General features: G+C 39.4%; 1 protein-coding gene across 11 annotated transcripts in view; it reads right to left on the reverse strand.

Moving 5' to 3' along the window:
• DMD (dystrophin) overlaps positions 1-21905 on the reverse strand; it is a 1937833-nt gene extending 1915928 nt beyond the window's left edge. For 5 of the 11 annotated variants that reach the window (XM_073357918.2, XM_073357898.2, XM_073357881.2 and 2 more), the window contains exon 1: positions 21744-21880. In XM_073357918.2, the coding sequence (XP_073214019.2) occupies positions 21744-21840 (97 nt within the window). In that variant the 5' untranslated portion in view covers positions 21841-21880. Of the gene's footprint in view, positions 1-21743 lie in introns of all 11 variants that reach the window. The other 6 variants (XM_073357927.2, XM_073357908.2, XM_078854257.1 and 3 more) reach the window with 4 other exon arrangements.
• Between the last annotated feature and the right edge of the window lie 397 nt (positions 21906-22302).

Here is a 22302-nt window from a genome sequence, read left to right on the forward strand (position 1 = left end):
TTTCCAAAACCTTCCAAAATCACATTACTCAAAGCCACATTGTATTGGTGTACCCAATCTATCCAAGCTTCCTGAAACTTTTCAGAGAGGAAAATGAATGAATTTGAAATTACGAAGGGGGAGAAGAGGGATCTGTGTTTTTCAATAAATGTTGCCAAAAATAAACTGATTATTCCCTTCTCCCCACAGAACACGGTCTTTCATTCACATTCCTCCTCAGGGGGAAGAGGAGAAGGGCAGAGTTGTCATTAACCCACCTGCAGCATAATATGCAAGAGTTATTTCATTGGAAAGGGGAAAAAATGGAATGGCATGAAGTCACCTTTGGCTTCCGCTGCAGGAGTGGCAATATGCCAAACTTAAATGGAAACACAGAGCCACAATCATCATTAGCATTAACAATGACAGAGTAAGCTGAGAAAATATGCCACAATTACCCACCACTTTCCCAGCTGTACTGGAAACATCTGAGCTGAGGAAGAAGGGGAGATGTCCTCCAAATGTGGAAATAAATTAAAGTGCACAGGCAAGCAGAAAGTTTACAAGAGGAATCTTTTTACCTCTGCAGAAGCCTTCAAAACAATCCCCCACACAATCAAACAAATGCTTTTGTGTGTGAAAACATATATATGAGTATAAAGAAAAGCTGAAAGGAACCTTGCAGGGGCAAATCACACAGTACGATGAACTTAACTTTGTTGGAGAATGCTACAAAAAGTGGTAATTCTAACTATGATGGCAACAGCTGCTGGGAAGCCTGATGATGAGGTGGAGAAGGTATTTGAAAAGAAAGAGGCAATAATAGCCAATGAAAGGAAGGCTAAGTATATGCATGGTAAGTAAAAAATAAGTCATCCACTACAAGGTGATCAATAACAAGGTGGGTAGACAAGTAGACACTGGGCAATGTAACAGAACAGAAAACATTCCCAAAGCTGTTGAATGATTTTAAAAAAATCAAGGGCATGTAATTCACATCCACCATATATCCTACAGCTTAACAATATCAGACAGGGAGAGTCAATGTGATCCATACAGTTCAAAGTGGCAGCAATGTACCTGCCCTGTGTTTTTTTGCACTGCTTGAATCTAATCTTGCTCAACTTCAGACAGGATGACAACAGCATGCAAAATAGACTGCTGTGATACCTAAGATATGTATGTCATTCCAGCCTTTCTTTGAGAGCTGCAGCAGCCAAAACACTTTGCCTTGCAGCTCTGGAAAAAAGATACCCAGTTATTTCACATAGGTCTGACCAGTCACCCTGAATCAGAATGCCAGCTGCACACCCCAAGAAAGGGTGGAAACATGACACAGACAAGGAAGGGGGGGGAAAGAGGAAGTGAAATCAGATGAAAGCGAAAGAAACTATGAAGAAAACAGATGGGAAAAAAGAAAGCACAACAGAGTCTACAAAAAAAAGAGAGAGATGAGTGGAGGGAACAGAAAAAAGAAAAAAAGATGAATAAAGAAAGGGAGACAGAGTGTATTAGATTTTTTGATATTGAGTAAAAAAATTGAATGCCAAAATATTACAATAAATGAACATACATATAATGTTAAGTTTTATGTGAAAATATTTTATGAGCCCTGCCATCTCCCCTTTTAGCTAAAGTATTAGCAAAGTTAAGCAAGGGAATTTGTTCATGTTTTAACTTCGTTAATTGCTGTCAAGCTGACAGCCAGTATTGTGAATAGAAGCCTCCCTTCAGTAACGGGATGGAGAAATGGTTAAAAACGTTATGAAATAACTAGCTCTCCGGGGAAGTTTCTTCCTAACCACCTTCAGTTTGAGGTTGGCCTGTGTCTTGAAGCACAAGGGTTCATAAAATCCCTTCCATTTTCTCCCTATAATTTGTAATTGTGGATGTGCTTATTATCTACAAAAATGTCAAATACTTCTTTATATGTTTTCTTGATCCCAATAATATCTAGTGGCAGTGAGTTCCACTGGTTAATTATACATTGTGTAAATAATGTTTTTTCTTTGACCAGTTTTTAATATATTGCTTTTCAATTTTATTCAGTGTCTCATTGTTCTTTTATTAATCAAAAAAGATAAATAGGAACTCCACATTTGCCTTCTCTATACCATTCTTCTCAATCTAGCTTCAGCTGGAAATTTTCCAAGACTCTAATTATTTCCATTTTCCATTTCTATGCCCCTTCTATAGCCTCTTTGAGATAAGGTGAGCAAAAATGAACATTCTATTCCAGGTACTGGCATACTATTGATTTTTATAATGACATTATTCTCTTTTCAGTATTATTTTCTATTCCACTCTTTCTGCACCCGAACATTTTCACACTGAGCAGAGGTTTTAATTGAGCTGCCCACAGCTATGCGTATGTCTTTTTCTTGAGCGGCTACAGTTAATTTATAACCCAGTAACCTGTAAGGGGAAAGCTCTCCAAGTTTGCCAGGCCTCGGGGGTCCAACCAGAGCTTCAAATTCAGTGGAGAGAGGAGCTGAATACTTGAAAAGAGCTATTTTGGAGCTCATAAAAAACCCTGAATAATTCAAAATGTGAAATAGTTAATTGTTTGAGTTGTATGATTTATTCTGTCAACATTTTATCAATAAATACACCCTCTTTTCCCCTCCCTTATTATTCTCATTCCCTCTCACACTAAAGTAACTACCCAAAAAAACAGGTAAATTTGGTGAATTTGTCCTTCCAACAATAACTCATATTCATCTGTATTTTTGTTTCCTTTAGGGATCGGGCCACCTGCAAGTTTTGTAGTTTGCGAGACATATGGGGTGGAGTACAGGGAAAGAGCAGGGAAGGGTCTCCAGTAGAGGTGGGCAGAATGTTTTGACCAAAACCATTGTTGGTGAAAAATGCAGATTAGGGTTGACCGAAATATTTCACAAGTTCATGTCAAATTTGCAGAACTTTTTTCAGCAGAAAAAAAATCTGAAGTCAAAGCTCTTTGACATTTCAAAATTAAACATTTCAGTGCAAAATAGCTTTTCATTTCAAACTTTCCTCCAATTTTATTCAAAAAATAAAGTGTAAAAAAGCTCCCTTGGCATTGAAAAAAAAATTCATGTCAGGTCAAACAAAATGATAGCTTGACTCAAAACATTTTTTTTTAATTTTTCAAAACTGCCATAAAACTGAAAAATCAGTTATTGGAACACCTCTTGCTTTCAGCCAACTGTTATCCATGTAGTCTGTTTGTCCAAGGAGGATTTGGATGCTAACATGAGGTAATTCAGAATGGTTGGCACAGTTGTAGAGTGTCCAGAGAAGCATACTCAGAGGCAGAATCTCTATGCTTGTTACCAGTAGTCTGGGAAGATTATTTATCTTTCCGGGTGGAGGGGGGTTCATGGTGAGCCAGCACAGCAGAAGGTCATAAATCTGTTCTGGAAAGAGCAAGTACTAACAAAGCAACTCGCTACCACCCCATTACAGAGACAATTGAGTCCTGTGGTGTGGGATATTTGATCCATGCCTAGGAATAGCACTGGTTAGTGCTATGTAACAGACATGCTTCCAGAGAAACGTATAACTCATCCGTCCTGCTTATAAATGCTATCTGGATATTATGCTCTCTCTCTCTCCTCCAATCATTTTCTTTTAAATTAAGGATTTACCAGTATCTCATGCAAATGCATGGCGGGGCCCCAAATTTCACCATGTGTTGTAGCCCTTTTTTAAAAAAAATCCCATCCATAGATGCTAATTTGCGAATAAACCTGTTTCTCAACTCTACACCTCAATCTCTTTTAGACCCAGATACTAAAAGAAGCACTTCATGAGCAGACACCACTGACTCAACTGGGCTCCTGGTGGGGTCCACCCAATAGAACCAGCTGTAGGATCACCAGTGCATCAAGTTATCATATACAAGCACATGACTATGTTTCAGCATCTCCCCTATTTGTGAACAATTTGCTGCCACGCTATTGCCCCATTCCCTCTTCCATGCATTACAGTTTCTGTACATTAAAGGGACAGAGCCCCCTAACGCTGTTCTTCAGGAAGAGACTCTATCAGTGCTCAGAAACCCTGAATAGAATAACTGAATAGGTGAATAAGGTGAACAAGGGACCGACTCATTCTAGTAAATATTTTATTCAAGATTTTTCTCTTTCCTCCCCCTTTTGTTCCATCTGCTCTCCCAAGGGTATAAGCTTGAGACCTGTCATGCTAGTTGCTCCGTAAGGTTAACAACATTGGCTATAATATTCAACTTCAGACTTGTGCTATTAAATAGGCTGTAAATAGGGGCCTGCTCCTTGAGGGGCCTGAATTGGTATTTTCTTGCTTTGAGCCGAATGCATCCACCATGAGAACAGCAAGCTAAGAATCATTTAAAATGTATACAAAAAAAGAAAGAGATCATTTTCTCAACATTCATAGAAATGGGCCCGTTTGGTGTGTTCCTTAAAGCAAATTTCCACTTGTATTCTTTCACTTCTATAATTTAATGTTTCAGAAACTCAACTTCCTTCAAGCAATGATTACATAACAAATACAAATAGATTAATTTGAAGTACAGTCCTCCTCCCCCAACCATTAGAAATGTGATGGAGCCCTTCACTACAGGAAACCTAACACCAGCCAAAAAAAGATGAAAAGTTCTATTTTACCTAGACAATAGTGACTAAACCGCTGAACAGCCAATACCTGGTAAACAGTACAGTGTCCAAAAAAAAAAAAAGATTAAAAATTTCAAAGAACGTTCCTATCCAATGGAAATTCCTAAATCCTAGTAATTAAATGTGTGCTCCCTTACAGACAAACCAGCTTGCCCTGCACTGATGCAGTCAGGTTTTCTCACAACCTCTCACATAGCTTTTACACTCTGCCTACAGTAATGAGACTGCAGACCACCCTATTACTTTACTGCAAGATACAGGACCACTGTGGGGCACTCACAACCTAATCAGCAAATAACTTACATGTGCTAAATACCATCTCAGAGCGCACAAAGAGATACCACAGATCTCATTTGAAAGCACATGACTGCAGTGAAGATTAGCATTTCATTCCAGCACAGGTGTGTGTGTGTGTGTGTGTGTGTGTGTGTAATTTAATGCTTTCAGCTGTAAGGAGAGAAATTAGTGCCAGTTTCCATAAATATCCTTGAACTAGCCTCCCAGAGAAACCGATTAAGACATGAACCCAGTTTCTTCACTAACCAATTCAAGGATCCTCTGTAACAGAGGCCCGTCGGTGATTCACGACTCTGTGTCAGCACCTCTTGTCATGATATTTATCCAAAAGGTGGCATGTAGTATATGACTGGAAAACTAATAATTCACTGATCATTAATATTCTTGTGGGATGTATGTATGGTTGTCATAAATATAAAGGGAAGGGTAAACCCCTTTGAAATCCCTCCTGGCCAGGGGAAAGCTCCTCTCACCTGTAAAGGGTTAAGAAGCTAAAGGTAACCTCGCTGGCACCTGACCAAAATGACCAATGAGGAGACAAGATACTTTCAAAAGCTGGGAGGAGGGAGAGAAACAAAGGGTCTGAGTCTGGCTGTATGCTGGTTTCTGCCAGGGATAGACCAGGAATGGAGCCTTAGAACTTTTAGTAAGTAATCTAGCTAGGTATGTGTTAGATTATGATTTCTTTAAATGGCTGAGAAAAGAATTGTGCTGAATAGAATAACTATTTCTGTCTGTGTATCTTTTTTGTAACTTAAGGTTTTGCCTAGAGGGGTTCTCTATGTTTTTGAATCTAATTACCCTGTAAGATATCTACCATCCTGATTTTACAGGGGGGATTTCTTTATTTCTATTTACTTCTATTTTTTATTAAAAGTCTTCTTGTAAAACACTGAATGCTTTTTCATTGTTCTCAGATCCAAGGGTTTGGGTCTGTGGTCACCTATGCAAATTGGTGAGGCTTTTTATCCAACATTTCCCAGGAAAGGGGGGGTGCAAGTGTTGGGAGGATTGTTCTTAAGATCCAAGGGTCTGGGTCTGTAGTCACCTAGGCAAATTGGTGAGGCTTTTTACCAAACCTTGTCCAGGAAGTGGGGTGCAAGGTTTTGGGAAGTATTTTGGGGGGAAGGAAGCGTCCAAACAGCTCTTCCCCAGTAACCAGTATTAGTTTGGTGGTGGTAGCGGCCAGTCCAAGGATAACGGGTGTAATATTTTGTACCTTGGGGAAGTTTTGACCTAAGCTGGTAAAGATAAGCTTAGGAGGTTTTTCATGCAGGTCCCCACATCTGTACCCTAGAGTTCAGAGTGGGGGAGGAACCTTGACAGTCTTAAAAGCGCATTTTTACTTTTGTTTATTTGTAAGCCTTCCTATTTTTATTCCTTATACTTGGTATCACTTTAACCTATGTCCTTTTGTTAAATAAATTTGTTTTGTTGTAAACCAATTCAATGCTATGACTGAAATGAGAGTATTTGTTAAATCCCAGTTAAATTAATGAGCTGCAGTTTATCGTCTCTTTAATGGAGCAGCAAATTTAATAACTTGTGAGTGTTCACTGTGGGGGCTGGACACTGCATGGAGACATCTCCAGGGAACTCAGGAGATGGGGTTCACTGTTTGTTACCAGCAAGGCAAGGTTTGGATTGACAGAGTTCAGAACAGGTTGCTCACAAGGCAGACAAGCTGGTGTGTCAGGGAGTTGTCTTGCAGCTTAGCAGTAGCAGAACTTTCACTTGCTGAGGCTGAGAGGGGTAACACAGTTACGCACAATTCTGGCAACCCCCACAGATTACCATTCCCCTTGCTTCCTTTGCAGGTGGAGGGAATGCTTCCTATTGGTTAGAAAGGGCAACTAGAAGTCTCAAGATTCCACTCTTGATTTCACCACTTGATCTTTCTGTGTGACCTTTTCATCCCCGTACTAAGCCATTTGAAAACTACCTCACAGGTTACTGTTTGAGGGCCAAATTCATCATTAGGCTGCTGTACAAGTCCAAAGCATGATAATTAATACTAAAGAACAAGGACTCAAAACCCTATCCTATTTGTTTCCACAGAGGTACACGACTCTAGAGAGCTTGTGGTTTGGGTATGTTTCCCCTTGCCCTCACAATGTTCCAGCAATTAAAACAACACCATTGGCATTCTAATAATCCCAGTGAAAAATGTTAATGCCAGCACTGGGCAGGCAGAAAGCAGGCAGGCTTCAGGCCCTCTTCTCAATGCAACCTCCATGCTCATTTCTCCAACACATTTATTCTATCTTCCTGAAAGCAAAATACAAGGCCCAAAATCTCTTCAAAATTCCCCGCTGCGTGAAAACTGTCACTAAATCCAAATCTCACTTGCCATAGGGCACATAATACACTCTTGGGGTCTTCAGTCTCCTATTCCTATCATTCCTCATAGTTAGCCAGCTTTCACTGCTCCCCTACTGACCGCAACTAAAATAAACCAATCAACCAACTCCTGAATGGCACATCTTCTCTCCCTTCTCATGTGCGGGTAATAGACACAAGAACTCCCAGATTGGTATTGTTTCCTCCCTAACAGCCTGTCACAAGAAGCCAGAATGTGCTTTGATGCAGGGAGGTACCACAATGATTAGTATCTCAAGCAGTGTAATTAAAAACAAGTTTTATTAAGAATAGAGAAAATCCAATTAAAGCAAAAGAAATAGTCTGCATAAGGTATCCACTCTGAAACGCTGCAGGTACTCATCTATACAGGTACAAGTGATGTGTCCAGGATTAAATCATATTTTGCATTCCAAACTAGTGTGACCTTTCTTTCCTACTTATCTCTTTTTTCCCTCTACCACTTTGACTGGGCAGCCTGGCCTAAATTCCTTCCTGCACCAAGATCTTCTTTGACCAGAAAAGGGCCAAGTAGTTGTTACAGGAGATTATCAAGTTTCAGATGCTCCAGCCCAGACCTGAGGTATATTAGAGTAGTTTTATGAGCTGCTCTAATTTACACCAGCTGTCTGTGATGCCCAGGAGACCGTATGCCAGTTAAGCTTAAGCTTAAGCATCCTGCTCCTAACACACTTCTTTATGCCCCTGATGCTACGATGGGGATGACAGCTGATGTATGAACCAGATATGCTGGTTTTATGCCAGTTGAGAGCTCCCTCATGCTGGAGAAATTTTCATCTGGTCTGTTAGGGCTAGATTCTGGCCACCTTGTGCTTCCTCCGTGACTCACCGTAGCTGCAACAGAGGGAGAGGATCTGACCCACTGCCTCCAGTTTCAGAGTATAACAGGATGGATTGCCCTATAGGCAGAAAAGCCTGGGGCTAACCAACCCTGATTACATAATGAGACACACTCAATAGGGATCGGGTGCGTCCCCTATAAAAAGCAGCTGAAAGCTACTGTGGGGTGGGATGCCCAAGCAGATGAACTAATTAGCATGAACAGGCTCCAGAAGAGAGTCCTGGGATATAGGACTGAAACTACAGGCAGAAGAGGCCTGAGAGTGACCCAACTAGAGGGCAAAATGGATGGATTTGATTTTGGGATTTTAAATTTTACTTTTAAGTTTAGTCTAGCACAATAAACCCAGACCCCAGGAAGTGTGTGGAGTCTGAGTAAGAGGGCCTGGAAGAGAGAGTATAAAGAGCAGGACAGCGCAGAGGCACCCCTGGCCATCAGAGGGCTCATTGGTGGCAGCCAACAAATTTTATGGAGTCATCATTTCCCTTTTCCCCTCATGTCATCTCATTTATCGCCTCCAATCCACTGTAATTTCTGGTATCTCCATGAATGAGTTTCCCCAGAGGGAAGTTTTTCAGTCTCCCTCTCATGTCATGTGTACTGTATGTCTTCCCAAAGTCATTCAGGACTATATTCAGTGCTTTGGATAAACAAACACTGAGGTTTCTGTTTTTCCATGTAAGTTCCTTTGGTAGTGTATGTACATGATTCATGCAGGTCTGTCCCACTTTCACTGCTTGCTTCAAAATAAGCATTCCCCATCCCTCCCAGATCAGTCTGCTCTTTGCTATAGCCTAACCATCATGCGTCTGCATGTTAACTTTCCTGTTGGAGGTGTTAACATCAATTCATCTCCCTGTTTGTCTTGCACCTGAATGTAAAGTGAAAGGCTCATTTAATTCCTATAATTCCTCTCAGCATTAATTTGACTATATTAAATATGATTTATTGAGAGATTAAAGTCAGTCTGTCTGTCACCACCCAAATTGCAATGAATATGAATTCACCAGTGAAAGGAGAGAGGTTAGCAGATGTGCTGGGCTTTGCTGTTTGGGGAAATCCACATGCTCCCTCCATTCAGAGTAGCTGCTTGATCTTTTGATTTCCCTGTGTAAAGAGGCCTTAGGCCTTGCCGGAGATCGACACTGCTGTGATCGATACAGTGGGGGTGAAGACCCGCTAAAACTGCAGAACACTCTCCGGTTGACTGCGGTACTCCACTGGAATAGAAGTAAGGTAAATCGATGGAAGACCTTCTCCTGTCGATGCAGCACAGTGATGACACTGGGATAAATCGACCTAAACTACGTCGACTCCAGTTACGTTATTCACGTAGCTGGATTAGCGTAATTTAGGTTGATTTAACACGGGAGCATAAACAAGACCTAAGAAAGTTGAGGAGCTAAGGCCCAATTCCAGTTAAGGAGCCCAGAATCACTATAGAGAAGGTGGCAATAAATTCCAGCAGTTCCAACAAACCTTGGACATGTAAGAGGTTTACCTGAACCAAACCTTCAAATTTTCTGAAGTCTCATAAGAGTGATTCAGTCACTACCACCTGGCAGCTCTTCAGTAGCCTCCTTGGAATAAAATGGTGGTCTCTCAGTTCAGTTTCTAGAAGACAGGTAGTCCTATCTCAAACACTGCCTTCACATTTAGCTCCCTTATTTACAGTCTCCTCAGAAAGTTGAATGAGCACAGGGAATGAGTTTCATCCATTCTTTCCTTAAAATGGCCTCTCCAGAAGAAAGCCAAAGGTGGTGGGGATAAACTTTGCAGAGCTGCTGCCCATGTTGTGGATATACAGAGAGATTCCAATTCCAGCACAGAAGAGAGCTGGGTAGCAAAGAGGAAGCTGGTTACAACAGATTCTCAAGTTCCAGCTGCTCCAGCCCAGACCCGATATATGTCAATACACCGCTTTTCATCAGTACTCACATTGGTTAATGGAAAAAAAATCGAAGCCCCACAGTGTTGAGCCCAACACAAAATCCCAGTGAATGTATTAACATAGCCAATCTCAGCATTGATTCATCTCTCCTCAACAGCCTTATTGCACCTTGCATGTTCATACAATCCCTAAGGCAAGGTGTTAATCCACAAACCTGCACTATGAAATGCTTCCTGCTAAAAGTGAGATCTCCTCTTATCCAAATTATAACAACAAGCTGTTCTGAGATAGTTTCCTTCTGACTGAACCAACAATACATCCTGAGCTGGCAGATACCATCATAAGGCATGAACCAGCAGTCTTGTTAATTGGTTCCATAATATGACACTCTTACCTTTCCCAAAAAATCTCTCTCTCAGTACTCTGCTTTCAGTTACAGTACAGAATGTGAAGGGTGCTCACCCAGAAATGGCAACAAATACAACACTCTGCATTTTCCCTCTGGGCACCTCGAAGACAATACCCCGTGAGATGTTACAATACCCCCGTGCATGTTATACCCCGTGAGATCATAATTTCCATTTTACAGATAGGGAAAAAAGCACAGGGAGGGTAAGTGACTTTCTTAAGGTTACACGCAGAGTAGTTTATTCTTGCTTTGGCTACCTATTAGGGAAAACACAAAGATTTGTGAATCGACTCAAAAACATCCACAATGGCCTAACATATCTCATGATCCTTTCTTATTACTACTTGCTGATCTGCTCAATCCTGTAATCTGCCTGGACCAATGGCACATCTGAGTTAGCTGTCCCCATCCTCAGTAAATCTGACACCATAATCTGAACAGTCAAACACTGTTCTTGACAACCTTTTTCAGCCATAGAAAAGCTAAGATTGTGGGTATTAATTTGTTGATAAAATAAGTAGTAACTTAACTCACAAAAATCTGAGTTAAGTGTCATGAAAAAGCAAGAAAGGCAACATTAAATCAGAAAATGTGAAGTCCCGTTTGTGCTTTAGTGAATATCATGTAACCAAAAAAGAAAACTCATTTCTATTTTCTGTAAATTCCAGCTTCATTCAAGGCCTGGGTTCTCAGCTTAATTTTTGAGTCTATAAACCAGATATTCAATATTAATTATATATAGCTGCAGCGTGTAAGGACATAATTTTTCTTCATGCTTTGTATGTTACCATACATATTTTTGTCATACAATAAAATAATCACATTAAATAATAATAATCATAAAATAATAACAAGCTTTTTGTTACTAAGTTTTAGAAAGATTTCTAAGAATTTATGATACATCCGCCCCACCACAGCTGATCATGCTATTGCTTACTCGGTGGTTTCACCAGCTCACCCAAAATGCTATAATTAATGCCAGTTTTAATAAGGTCTGCTTAAAAACTCGTTTGCACACATTGCTCATATCCACAAATATAGCCCGAATTTATACTTATGGAGCAATGTGCTCTTTCTCCATTGTTGCATTACCTTCATTGCGTAACTTAACTCTTCATCCCATTTTGGTGACATTGAAGCTGTTCCACTTTGTACAAATAATTAACTATTTGTTAGAGCAGGGACTTGAATTCAAGTGCCCCATCTCTGATGGGAAGTGCTCTAACCAATGGGTTACAGAGTCTATCTCACATTATACAATGTGAAACAGCTTTCGTCGGAGAGCTTGAGAGAAACATACCGCAGAATATGCCCAGTGGTTAGGGCACTCACCTGCAAATGTAGGAGGCCCAAATTCAAATCTCTGCTCTGAATCAGGCAGAGTGGGGACTTTAATCTTGGTCACCTATGTCCCAGCTGAGTATTCTCACCATGGGACTATCAATATAAGAGGGTGGGGCCGCACCAGCACCTCCTCCTCCCTGAACAGCATTTCCAAATATCCTTGGGTTTTTATTTTTTAAAAAGCAGTTAAAATTCCCAAATGCTAAACAATGTGTTTGCTTTGATTTTGTTGATAAAACCAAAACATTTTTGCTTTGGATCAACTTGCACAGCTATAGTTGTGTTTTCCTTACAGTCACAGAGCAAGTGAGCGGAAGGGCTGTTAATAGAACCTCAGACTCCCACTTCCAAGCCATATCCCTAAGCCATTAGACAAATTATGTCTCTTGCTATTAATGACCTTAATATGTGTCTGATCCTAACTACATGCTGTGTGTCAGCACTGGCCACTGATCTAATCCCTCATTATTCCTGCGGGTTTTGAAACACAACAAAACCTGAGAGTAAACGTAATTAGTTACTGAGATTTACTGACATCTGTAACATGCTTTTTGCTCTTAACCTACTGAGGGAAACATATTTAAAGTTCCACACAAGGACTTCGTCACAGGATTAAGCTGGCTGAAATCCTGTGTGATTAGTTTTCTTATCTATTTTTAAAATATTTCCTCAAGTGTCCAGGTTGATTCAGGTAGTAAATAAAAATAGTCCTCTGTTTCTCAAAAACAAGACCAATGAAAAGCGAAAGAAGAGAAGTCAATAATTTCACTATTAGTCCCAGGCTCAGGCATGCTTCAGAGCAATATATACAATATTGAACAGCAAACACTTTAAAGACAAAAAACCTTCAATAACTCATACATTTTTCTGGAATCACTGGCTGCTTCAATGATCAAAAACTATTTGACCAAAGATCACCCAACAGTTCCCAGGTTATTCATCCTTAAAGGATCCTGCCCACAATTACCGGGAAGACTTCAAACAATGTAAAATTTTGCACAATATACCTGCATATGTAATGTCTTCCACCTTTTCCACTATGCTGGCAAACTTCATGCAGTCACAGTTTGGGGCTTGCAATCACTATTTAAGACATCAGATTGTTTTGGGGTTTTTTTTTAGTGCTTTGTAATCCTTTCCTTATATGAGACCAGTAGTGAATTAAAAGCAGCCAGTGACCTGCCTATAAAGTCTGTAGTGCTGACAAGACCAAATGGGTGAACAATATTATTCCACCTTATCATTTGAGCAGCAAAGTTTGTAATTGTGGAAGATTTATTAAATTCCATTTGCAACCATCAATATCAAATTACAGAGGAGTTTCCTTGTCAGTAGCACTTTGTAAAAAGAGGAAATAAACATGTATTAAATGAAAGTATATTATGGAAATATACAAATGGCTTTCCTAAAAAAAGACAGAGAGATGATGAATCTTTTCTTTGTATCTTTGTTTGCGTTATTTGTTCCAATAATACATATGAGCTGCATAACGGCAGTATATAATTACTTCTGTTCATTAAAAAAAAGTCTACAGGAAATAGGCCTGTCAAATGATTTTTAAAAATTGCAATTAATCGTGAGATTTAAAAAATAGTCATGATTAATGACAGTTTTAATGCCACTGTTAAATAATAGAATAACAATTTAATTTTATTATAAATATTTTTGGATATTTTTCTACATTTTAAAATATATTGATTTCAATTACAACACAGAATAAAAGGTGTACATTTCTCCCATCTTATTATTATTTTTATTATAATATTTGCACTTGAAAAAACAAAAGCAATTGCTTTTTTCAATTCACCTCATACAAGTATTGTAGTGCAATCTCTTTATCCTGAAAGTGCAACTTACAAATATAGAAATTATACCAGTGATGCAAGGTATTTATGTGCTGGTGGGCTTGTCTTCACTACAGGGGTAAGTTGACCAAAGTGAATAATGTAACTGGAGTCGACATAGCTTAGGTCAACTTACGCCGGTGTCTTCACTGTGCTGTGTCGACGGGAGATGCTCTCTGGTCAACTTCCCTTACTCTTCTCGGACAGCTGGAGTACCAGGGTTGACCGGGGAGTGCTCTACCTTCAATTTAGCAGACCTTCACTATATCTACTAAAACAACCCCTGCTGCATCGATTGCAGGAGTGTCAATCTTCCTCTAGTGAAGACCAGCCTAGATATTCTAAACATTCATATGCCCTTCATGCTTCAACCACCCTTCCAGAGGACATGCTTCCGTGCTGATGACAGGTTCTGCTTGATAACAATCCAAAGCAGTGCAGACCGATGCACTTAACTTTTCATCATCTGAGTCAGATGCCACCAACAGAAGGTTGAGGTGTTTTTTTTTTTTTTTTGGTGATGGTGGTTCGGGTTCTGTAGTTTCCGCATCAGAGTGTTGCTCTTTAAAGACATCTGACAATGTTTCACACCTCGGCCCTCTCAGATTTTGGAAGGCACTTCAGATTTGTAATCCTTGGGTCGAATACTGTAGCTATCTTTAGAAAGCTCATATGTGTACCTTCTTTGCATTTTGTCTACTCTGCAGTGAAAATGTTCTTAAATTGAATAATGTATACTGGGTCATCAATGAAGACTGCCAAAACACGAAATATAAGGTAGAATACAGGTAAAAACCACAGAGCAGGAAACATATAATTCTCCCCCAAGGAATTCAGTCACATACCTGCCCGGGTCAAGTAGTGGTTCTAGATTTTGCCATTTTTCGAAATCACTACCTGTTGGCACTGATAGATTGTGCTTTTGAAGGTGTGTCTGTCTGCACTGCATTGGATCATTATCAAGCAGAACCCGTTATCTGCATAGAAGCATGTCCTCTGGAATGGTGGTCAAAGTATGAATGGGCATATTAATGTTTAGCATATCTGGCACACAAGTACCTTACAACACCAACTACAACAGACCCATGCAAACGTCGGTTTTCACTTACAAGCGACATTGTAAATAAGAAGTGGGCAGCATTATCTCCCTTAAATGTAACAAGCTTGTTCGTCTTAGCAACTGGCTGAACAAGAAGTAGGCCTGAGTGGGCTTGTAGGCTCTAAAGTTTTAGATTTTTTTTGTTTTTGAGTGAAGTTATGTAACAAAAAATAATAATTCTTCACCAGAAAGTTGCGCTTTCACGATAAAGAAATTGCACTGCAGTACTTGTATGAGATGAATTGAAAAACACTATTTCTTTTATTTATTTTTACAGTTCAAATACTTTTAATCAAAAATAATATAAAGTGAGCACTGGGTACTTTGTATTCTGTGTTGTGATTGAAATCAAGATATTTTAAAATGTAAAAAAAAATCCAAAATATTTATAATACATTTAAATTAGTATTCTATTATTGTTTAACAGTGCAATTAAAACTGTGATTAATCACAACTATTTTTTTTAAATCTAGCAACATTTGTTTTGCGTTAATCGCTTGCATTAACTATGATTAATTGACAGTCCTAACAGGAAAGTCTGTAATGGTTTTATTTAGTGTGGCTTTTGAGTATCAGAAAAACAGATGGATGGAAGTGATCGGGAGTAGAAGTTGACACAATACAAGGAATTCTACATGCAAAGCACCAGAGAGACAAAGAAAGACTGAACACACACTTCAAGGGGCATTGTTGTTTTTTTACCATGGTTTTGTTGTTTTTTTACCTTTTATATTTCCTTTTTTTTCCCCCTGCCTGTGACTAGTCACAAAAAAGATGATATAGGCAAACTTATGAGCACTAGACAAAACCAAAGTATCACCCTGCCCATTCAGGCTCCTGCATTTATACAACGTCAAGCTAGTCACCATGCTAGTTGCACTGTTGCTGCTCTACATAGCATCTTTGGGGATCTGTACATGAAAGGAACACCTTGTAAAGAACTGCATATTGTAACGTTAAATATCAAACTGAGAAAGTCGATGATTCTAATGGACACCACCAAGAGCCCACTATTCCTTCTCCTCTCCTGATTTTTAAAGATAAAGATCTACACAGAAGATAAGAACTAAAGAAACTGCAGTCCATATAAGGACACTGCTTTAATTTCTGTAAACAAATACCATCCCACACACTTTCTTCCTCTATTGCAGAGAAGCATAGCGCATAAGGGAAAAAGATAACGAAGGTCCAAGCATGGACCCTACAATCTGCCATTATCCCATCTTTCCAGAAAGGCTTCCCTTACAACGCATCAATGGAACACAATAACACTTCCTAAAACCTTACTCACGTCTGCTTCTCAGTCACTCTTATCGCCATTCCTTGATTGCACCTCTGGAACCCCCTCTGCTGGGGCTCATCTGATCTTTATTCTGGATCTCTTATTCTACAATGCAGGCAACACTCAAATACTCAATATACCCAGCAGAAAGGCTTTTCAAATGCCTGTGCCTTGAAGCTATAACAATAGGATAGCCAGACCTTGGACTGCCTCCCACAAGAGGAATGGTGGAGCAGAAAGCTGCAAGCCTACTAATCTCAGATTCAAGTACAGTATTCTTTGTAAACTAGGAGTCTCATGTTTCAGTACAGTTTTCATTTAAAATTACATCAGCACAACAACAACAACAGAAGAAGCTGGAATCAGTGTCTTTCTCAGAAAATCCCCAAGCTCTGTCTCCAACTCTCTTTCTGGATTACTTCATTTTAGCTATTTGTAATAAAGATGGCAATATGGGTTCAGGTGGACAACTGAGACCATCCTGCCCTAACCCCAGCTCTGTGGTATTCTGCTACTTGTGGCAAGATAGTAGGAGGAACTTCAGGGCACTTTCCATGAAGGTAAGAAATATGAGATCTGGCATTTAGTTCCAGTGAATGAGTGGGTTTAATCCTATGCAGAGAGATGATGTCATCTGAGGGAGCGCTTAAAAAATGGATAATTGTGATACACATTTGAACCTTTGGTCTTTTGAGTGTGGCCCCTCACCAATTATAGCTCCAATTAGCTGGGTTTGATCCGTGGTGTCCTAATAAAAGAAAGAGCATTTCCTTATTTTATGGAGGGAACGTTAAGTCTTTTATCTTGGAAGACTTAATGTATTAAATTTTTTGAGATGATCTGAAGTCCTGTGGTGGAAGGCTATGTAGAATAATTTTCTGTACTAAGTACATATCTTGGCATTCTCATGTAACATGCCTAAATAATACATTTTGGAAGATGAACTATTTGTAAATTGACCATATGTCTTAGTTTTTCATATGATGTCCTACTGTCCCAAAGTTTCCTTTATGGAAAACTGAAAGTTGTCAGTTCTTCATTTCATCTCTCTCAGCATTTTTTTTTTAATTATTTTTTTTTCCAGGATGGAATGCCACAGGTTAAAATAAGTGAGAGCGGGGGTAGCATAGCTCCTTCTTCACCCCTGATTTTGGCTACTCCTCATCCTCCTTGACTGATGCTGTTAGAGAGTTTCGTTTTCTGTTTCTTTCTGCTCTACTGACTGCACATTGCTATTCTGTGCTGTATTTAGCAGGAACCAACAACCCAGTGGAATAGTTGCTGTACAGTGCTTGCAGGGAAAAGCCAAATGAGTGGAGACACTACCAAAGCTTTTCTTTTGCTTAAAGTGAAGGTTAAGGATATGTTCAGTTTCATGATAAACTCTCTCGGAGCACCAGATTGTTGGAAAACTTCCTCCCCTCTGACAAATATGCACAAGGCTGTTGAGTCAGAAGCTGTCAATAGCAGCACCAGCACACACTAAAATAGTATTGATCTGTTTAACTAGAGTATTTCACAACCCCCAAAAATGTTGCTACAAAACCATCCTTTGTTTTCTTTTTTTACAAATATGCTAGCACACCTATTTGTGATGGATATTTTTCTTGTAACCCAGCCTGGAGAAGGGACGCAAGTGCACTTGCCTGCCAGAGAGCCTCATTTCCAACAGCCAGCTCCTCCCCTTATACATTTTGGGTCTCACACCTACTAGCACCAATGTCATGTCTCCTAAAACAGGCCTAAAATCCCTGTTTTCCTGCAATGACTTCCACCTAGGAAGAGGGAGGTACTGGTATAACCACTTTTCCCCCCGCTGTACTGCCCCTCTGATGTCATTCTTACCCATAGAACCAGCTCAGTACCAGGTTCCAGTTTTCTAGATTTGCTCCACTGGAGCTGCTCAGAAAGCCAACAGACTTCCCCATCCTGCTAAGCCCACCCCACTCCTCCAGCTTCTCACAGACTGACACATTTTGGGAGTCAGGCAACTCTGCCAAACCCTTTCACAGCAGGCTCTCTTTGTGGACTACAATAACCCCCTGCTCCAGCCCTGACCCCACCATTAACCTCAGGATTCCAGAGTCCCACTGACTTTACCACCATTTGCTTTGCACAGCAGATTTGTATTGATGCCGTTGTTACTTCTTGACTCATCGTGATGCCCCCAATCTTCCTCCTAATCTTTATCTGAATTTTTCCCTCCTTGCCTGTCGCTCATCTCCCAGTCTTTCCCTCCAATCCTTGCACCCCACCTACCCTATTGCGCCCTGTCATCTCCCTCCATCTAATCTCAGCCATTCTCATATCTCTCACCTTCTCTCTCGTTATCTCAAACAAACTAACTTAAGTAGCCAGTAGAGAGACTAGGTGAGTGAGGTAATATCTTTTATTGGACCAACTTCTGTTGGTGAGAGTGTAAGTAACCTGTAAACAATCATGAATTGTATTAAGAAAAAATTCAAAATCCACTATTCCTTATGGAACCCTCTATACTTCCAAGATGTGTGGTTAACATAGCAGAGTAGCCACGTGATTTACCATAATCTTTTCCCTCTCCCCTTATTGTTTGTCAAGTCATTTGTGTGTCATGTCTGAAGTTAGAGTATAACTTTGCAGGGCAGAGAATGTGCTCATCTGTGTATTTACACATCTAGAACAATAGAGCCCTGATCCAGGCAACACTCTGTTGGTAACAAATCAAAATCAAGCAGCTATGTATCAGCAATGCATGCACCACTAGACTGCCCGTGCACTACTGCTTATAAAGGTACACGCCCTCCACCATAAATTTCAGATCTGGTGTAAGATTTCTTTCAGATCCATCTATGTACCACTACATTTGGGACTGTTTGGGTCCAGGTTTTTGAATCAGGCCAATATCTGCACCTAATATGGCAGCTGCATGAGTAAAGTTGGATTAGAAAGGCCAGGTGGAGATAGGAAGACTTGTGTGAATGAAGAGAGAAAAGTTTGAGCACCAGACTAAAGTAAGAAACAGACACAGTAACATTTCTGCAAGTATCTACTGAGAGAGAATCTATTTGGTCCTATTCATAGAATCATAGAATATCAGGGTTGGAAGGGACCTCAGGAGGTCATCTAGTCCAACCCCCTGCTCAAAAGCAGGACCCATCCCCAATTAAATCATCCCAGCCAAGGCTTTGTCAAGCCTGACCTTAAAAACTTCTAAGGAAGGAGATTCCACCACCTCCCTAGGCAACGCATTCCAGTGTTTCACCACCCTCCTAGTGAAAAAGTTTTTCCTAATATCCAACCTATTCTTGCTTTTCTTCTTTTATTTATTTGTGCTGCCCCACTCTCTCTGGTCAAAGGAGAAATTTTAAAAGTGTGTGGTGTATTCATCAGTGTCTTGTAAAATAATAAAAAGAAATGGACTAATAGCTTCCTTTAACCCCATCAGTGCTTGGATTTCATGATTTAAAGCTTACACTTCAAGCTGGATGTGATTTTTTAATAATTATGATAATCATCATCAAAGTGAGCTTGCTCACTAGGCAGGTTTCCCCAGAGCCTTGCATGGTAGTTCTATAAATAATCAACTGGTAGCTCCACCTAGTGTCTTCTTTAATTCACCAGTGAAACAAAACGCTAAAAGCACTCACTATTGACAAAACATAAGTAAAACCATAAAAACACTATTTTCAACTGGACAATGTCCACAGACAGCATTCTATTAGGATATCTTCATTAAAGGCAAAACCATATTCTGTTACTATCATGTGATCAGAGTCAGCCAGCATTCCTCCAACGAGGAGCAAGTGATGGCTTCAGCACTGTAAATACAATATATTCAGTGTGAAAACAGTTTTGCTGCTATCCTGAAAAGCTGAATGGAGCTTAAATTGTTTATACGGGAAACACACTCTACTATTTTTAAAATTAACTACACAGAAAATTACCCTTACGCCTGATAGAGCTTTTCTGGAACAGCATGACAGTGGACTTTTAGAATCACTGAGCAATTGTGACCATATAAACAGGGAGTACTTTTGGCCACATAGAGAAGTGCTTCTCTTCTCCCAATGGTTAATTTAAAATGTCTCTCTAAAGCGATCCAAGAAGAGAAACGATCAACTATCCAGCAGTCTATTAGTTTTACTAATCTTTATCTCAAAAACTTTTTAAAGGCTGGTTCACTGCTATTTCTCTGGAGATTATCCTGCCCCTTCAGCCAACAGAAGTTGATCCAATATATATATAATAAAATATATTACTTCACATACCTTGTCTCTCTCATGTATTTTGAAGCATTTATATTTTTAAAATAGCTATAGCTCCACTCAGGTTAGTAACAGTTTTAAACTAAACTACAAACTATTCGAAGTAAAGTTAGAACACACTAATATACAATATGCAAAGGACATACTTTATATATAGCACTTTCAAAGAGAATATCTAATCTGGGGAAGGGGGCAGTTTAAAGAGAGCATATTGTATCCTAAACTGAGCAAATTAATTTAGCATCATTTATTTTATAGGTAATTAAGTTGGCTACTGTACCTAAGGAGAAACAATAGCCTGGTTCTTGTTTACACTCACAAAACACCACATTTACTTATTATTCCCAGAACAATCTATTCCAATATAGTTGACACCTGTTTTAAACAATCACCTGTTCTAAACTGCTGGGCTGGGGGGAGTGTTTCACCCTAGTGGTGATAAAATATATTTCAGTATATACTTAACTCTCTCTCGCATGATGAGCAGAGAGAGAGAGAAGGGGAAGGTGTTTACAAGGAAATTATATGCATAAAAAAGCAGCTTTAAATGACCTCAAACTTTCTTTTTACAGTCAGTTGAAACTTATGCTTATGACTCATCTATTTTAAAGTATTTACAACTGCAATCCCATGATTGTATAAAAACATACTGCAGCATAGAAAATGAATTTAATAAAATGCATATGAGAGAATACTCTCTGATGTTTCAAAAATAAAAGAATACTCTAATTTTCAATAATTTAGCTTTTGCTATCATTCCTCATTAAAAGCTTTCAAAATCCTATCTGAAACAAGCTGATACAGAGAAATTAAGAGCAGTAATCAAGAGAGAAACGATAGACCAGCTGGGTAAATATCAAGTTGGCAAAACGTGAATACAGTTCAATAGCAGAAACAGATGCTGGAGTTGTTGAAAAACCCTGCAGGAGATATTGATGTATTTTTTTCATATAATACTGAACAACTGAATGAAAGTCAAGGGCTAAAAACTGATGAGAAGAAAAAAAAACTGCCAAAAAAAAAAAAAACCTAACTATAAAACAGAAACCTGCATTTTTTTTCATTATATCAAAACATTCAATATATACATCTTCATTTCCTCAGTATTCCTGAATATGCCAATATATCAATTAAAGCTTGCTACTAAATTATATAGAGCTTTTGCCAGGGTTAGGTTTAGTGTGTGTTTGTTTCTATCTACCTGAAGCTGCACAGACTCTTAGGAAATACTTTATTCTGTAATCTCATCCTAACATAATGCTCTTTCAGGTAAGTGGCTCCCTGAGGTTGGAGGAAACCACACACACACACAGAGAAATGTTACACAAGCATAAATGCAATTCAACGATCCATTTTGCAAAAGAAACATTGTTTTCAGAGTTTCAAGACCTCAGCAACAAATCGTCTGCCATCAGCTGCAGCTTGTCCTAACATATGCTTTGTCACGGTCAGTTTCTAATTACATTCATAATGATGCAAGGGCTTTGATAATCCTACCTTCCATGCCAGCTGCTTTTCTTGTCACTCCATCATGCCAATAAGTTGGCTGCTGTAACAAATCAAGATAGTGCAAAACAGCATCTTTTCCCTGCATCTGTCATCTTCCTGAAAGCATTCTCTTACTGCCGACTGCTGGGAACCAGAAAGTCTATTTGAATTCCAACAGCTCCCCTTTCGCATGATTCAAGTTAGGTTAGGTGGGCATGCCTAACATGATTCTTTCCATCATTTATTATGCAGCTGCTACACCGTCGGTGTGGTAACCACTCTGACTTTATCTGATACGTCAGTCTCACAGATCTGTACCTCAGTGCAAACACACATGAGCCATAGCAGCATCCTGCATTTAACGAGCATTCTCCCTGGCTAAAAACAGTGTATCTGCAAATCAGTTTCAAATCCTAGTATTCACATTGTCCTCTAATGCTGATGTAAAGGTTTAGGCTTTTTCTTTTTTTAATTTTTGTCCATTTTGTTACTTCCTTTCAGAAAGCACTGTTTCTCTCCTGCATGCTCTCAAATTAGTCATACTTCGGATAAACGTCTGCTGATTTGC

Source organism: Lepidochelys kempii, chromosome 1 (assembly GCF_965140285.1).
Source record: "Lepidochelys kempii isolate rLepKem1 chromosome 1, rLepKem1.hap1, whole genome shotgun sequence".
In the NCBI taxonomy this organism is placed as follows: domain Eukaryota; kingdom Metazoa; phylum Chordata; order Testudines; family Cheloniidae; genus Lepidochelys; species Lepidochelys kempii.